The following is a 2,235-nucleotide window of genomic DNA, read 5'->3' as shown; positions in this document are numbered from 1 at the left end:
CCATGGCCTGTTTGAGGGTGCACGCAGCTTTGCCCAGATGAACTTTGCCCACTAGGAACACTGCCCACCACTATCTTTGCAAGGGAGGAATTTTGCCCACAATATTATTATTTTGGCCATCATAATAATACAACATTATATAAGGTAAGCATGTTTGCTTTATTGAACTTCACAGAAACAGCGAAGCGGTGGGGTGGCCAGCGATGTAGTGAAGTGGCTAGGAGGATGGTGAGATGGACAGTTGAGTGATGAGATGGGCAGTTGAGTGATGAGATGGACAGTTGAGTGGGATGGCCAGTAGAGAAGTGGGGCGGTCAGTAGAGTAGTGGGGCGGGCAGTTGAGTGGTGGGGTGGCCAGTACAGCGGTGGGATGGCCATTTGAGTGGTGGGGCGGGCAGTTGAGTGTTGGTGTGGCCAGTAGAGTGGTGGGGCGGGCAGTTGAGTGTTGGTGTGGCCAGTAGAGCGGTGGGGCGGGCAGTTGAGTGTTGGTGTGGCCAGTAGAGGGTGGGGCGGGCAGTTGAGTGTTGGTGTGGCCAGTAGAGGAGCAGGGCGGGCAGTTGAGTGTTGGTTCGGTCATTGGAGTGGTGTGGCCAGTAGAGGAGTGGGGCGGGCAGTTGAGTGTTGGTTCGGTCATTGGAGTGGTGTGGCGGGCAGTTGAGTGTTGGTGTGGCCAGTAGAGCGGTGGGGCGGGCAGTTGAGTGTTGGTGTGGCCAGTAGAGGGTGGGGCGGGCAGTTGAGTGTTGGTGTGGCCAGTAGAGGCAGGGCGGGCAGTTGAGTGGTGGGGTGGCCAGTAGAGGGTGGGGCGGGCAGTTGAGTGGTGGGGTGGCCAGTAGAGGGTGGGGCGGGCAGTTGAGTGTTGGTGTGGCCAGTAGAGGAGCAGGGCGGGCAGTTGGAGTGTTGGTTCGGTCATTGGAGTGGTGTGGCCAGTAGAAAGTGGGGCAGGCAGTTGAGTGTTGGTTCGGTCATTGGAGTGGTGTGGCGGGCAGTTGAGTGTTGGGTGTGGCCAGTAGAGCGGTGGGGCGGGCAGTTGAGTGTTGGTGTGGCCAGTAGAGGGGTGGGGCAGGCAGTTGAGTGTTGGTGTGGCCAGTAGAGGAGCAGGGCGGGCAGTTGAGTGGTGGGGTGGCCAGTAGAGGGGTGGGGCGGGCAGTTGAGTGTTGGTGTGGCCAGTAGAGCGGTGGGGCGGGCAGTTGAGTGTTGGTTCGGTCATTGGGTGGTGGGGCGGGCAGTTGTTGGTGGCCAGTAGAGCGGTGTGGCGGGCAGTTGAGTGTTGGTGTGGCCAGTAGAGCGGTGGGGCGGGCAGTTGAGTGTTGGTGTGGCCAGTAGAGGGTGGGGCGGGCAGTTGAGTGTTGGGGCGCAGGCAGTTGAGTGTTGGTGTGGCCAGTAGAGTGTTGAGGCGGGCAGTTGAGTGGTGGGGTGGCCAGTAGAGGGGTGGGGCGGGCAGTTGAGTGTTGGTGTGGCCAGTAGAGTGTTGAGGCGGGCAGTTTAGTGGTGGGGTGGCCAGATGAGTTGTGGGGTGGCCAATAGAGCGGTGGGGTGGCCAGTTGAGTGGTTGGGTGGCCAGTGGAGTGGTGATCGTGCGATGGCAAAGCACTAGATCATATGCGATAGATAAAGTCCAAGTATACTGATCGGGAATGTGCCTTGCTAATTCAGAGCCTGTTACCATATCGTACACCAGTCAATAGAATAGCTAGCTGCTGTGTCATCGTTTGCTCTGATTACACTGCCATAGTCATTTAAAGTGAGTTTCTATTCTAAGCTATAATCTTGTGCTGCTTGGTGGAAGGGGATGTGACTCTGCAGCAACTCCAAGTCAAGTGTAATAAAGAATCGGTTACCGAATGCAGCTTCTATAGATGGAGATGTTACGGTCACTCTTTCATATAATCACTATCCAAACGTGCTTTAGTCGCAACATGTTCTCCAGAGATCCATATAACAGTATTATACACCGCCAGTAAAGTTAATGGTGTTTTTTTACAATTGCACGGCCTTATGTTCTAAACGATATATCTTTTTTCATCAGCGGAAGTCAAACTAATTGTAAAAGATAGTCGGGCAGTTCCTGGAATTATCCTATCATTAGCGCCCGAAATAGGAAAGTGTCTGATTCTGATCAATGGTACTTGGATTATTAGTTTCTGACTGACGAACTCGCATCCGTGTTGTAAAGACATTGTTATAACACAACGATGTTTTCTTTTCATTAAAATAAAAATGGATAATATTGAAATG

At 53.5% G+C, this 2,235-nt stretch overlaps 1 protein-coding gene across 1 annotated transcript; it reads right to left on the bottom strand.

Annotated features, from left to right (window-relative positions):
• Positions 1-217: 217 nt before the first annotated feature.
• On the bottom strand, positions 218-1,666 carry LOC124272342 (leucine-rich repeat extensin-like protein 5). Its single transcript, XM_046707517.1, has one exon. It carries the CDS (start codon positions 1,664-1,666, stop codon positions 218-220), a length of 1,449 nt encoding a protein of 482 aa, XP_046563473.1.
• Between the last annotated feature and the right edge of the window lie 569 nt (positions 1,667-2,235).

This window comes from Haliotis rubra, unplaced genomic scaffold (assembly GCF_003918875.1).
Source record: "Haliotis rubra isolate DU_JTF1 unplaced genomic scaffold, ASM391887v1 Scf169, whole genome shotgun sequence".
Lineage (NCBI taxonomy): Eukaryota > Metazoa > Mollusca > Gastropoda > Lepetellida > Haliotidae > Haliotis > Haliotis rubra.
Note: the sequence above shows the minus strand (reverse complement) of the source record. Positions and strands in the feature narration are given on the sequence as shown.

What these genes read in the sequence shown, in the direction of transcription:
- LOC124272342 (XM_046707517.1), bottom strand. Translation starts at nt 1,666, where the DNA reads ATGGTAACAGGCTCTGAATTAGCAAGGCACATTCCCGATCAGTATACT.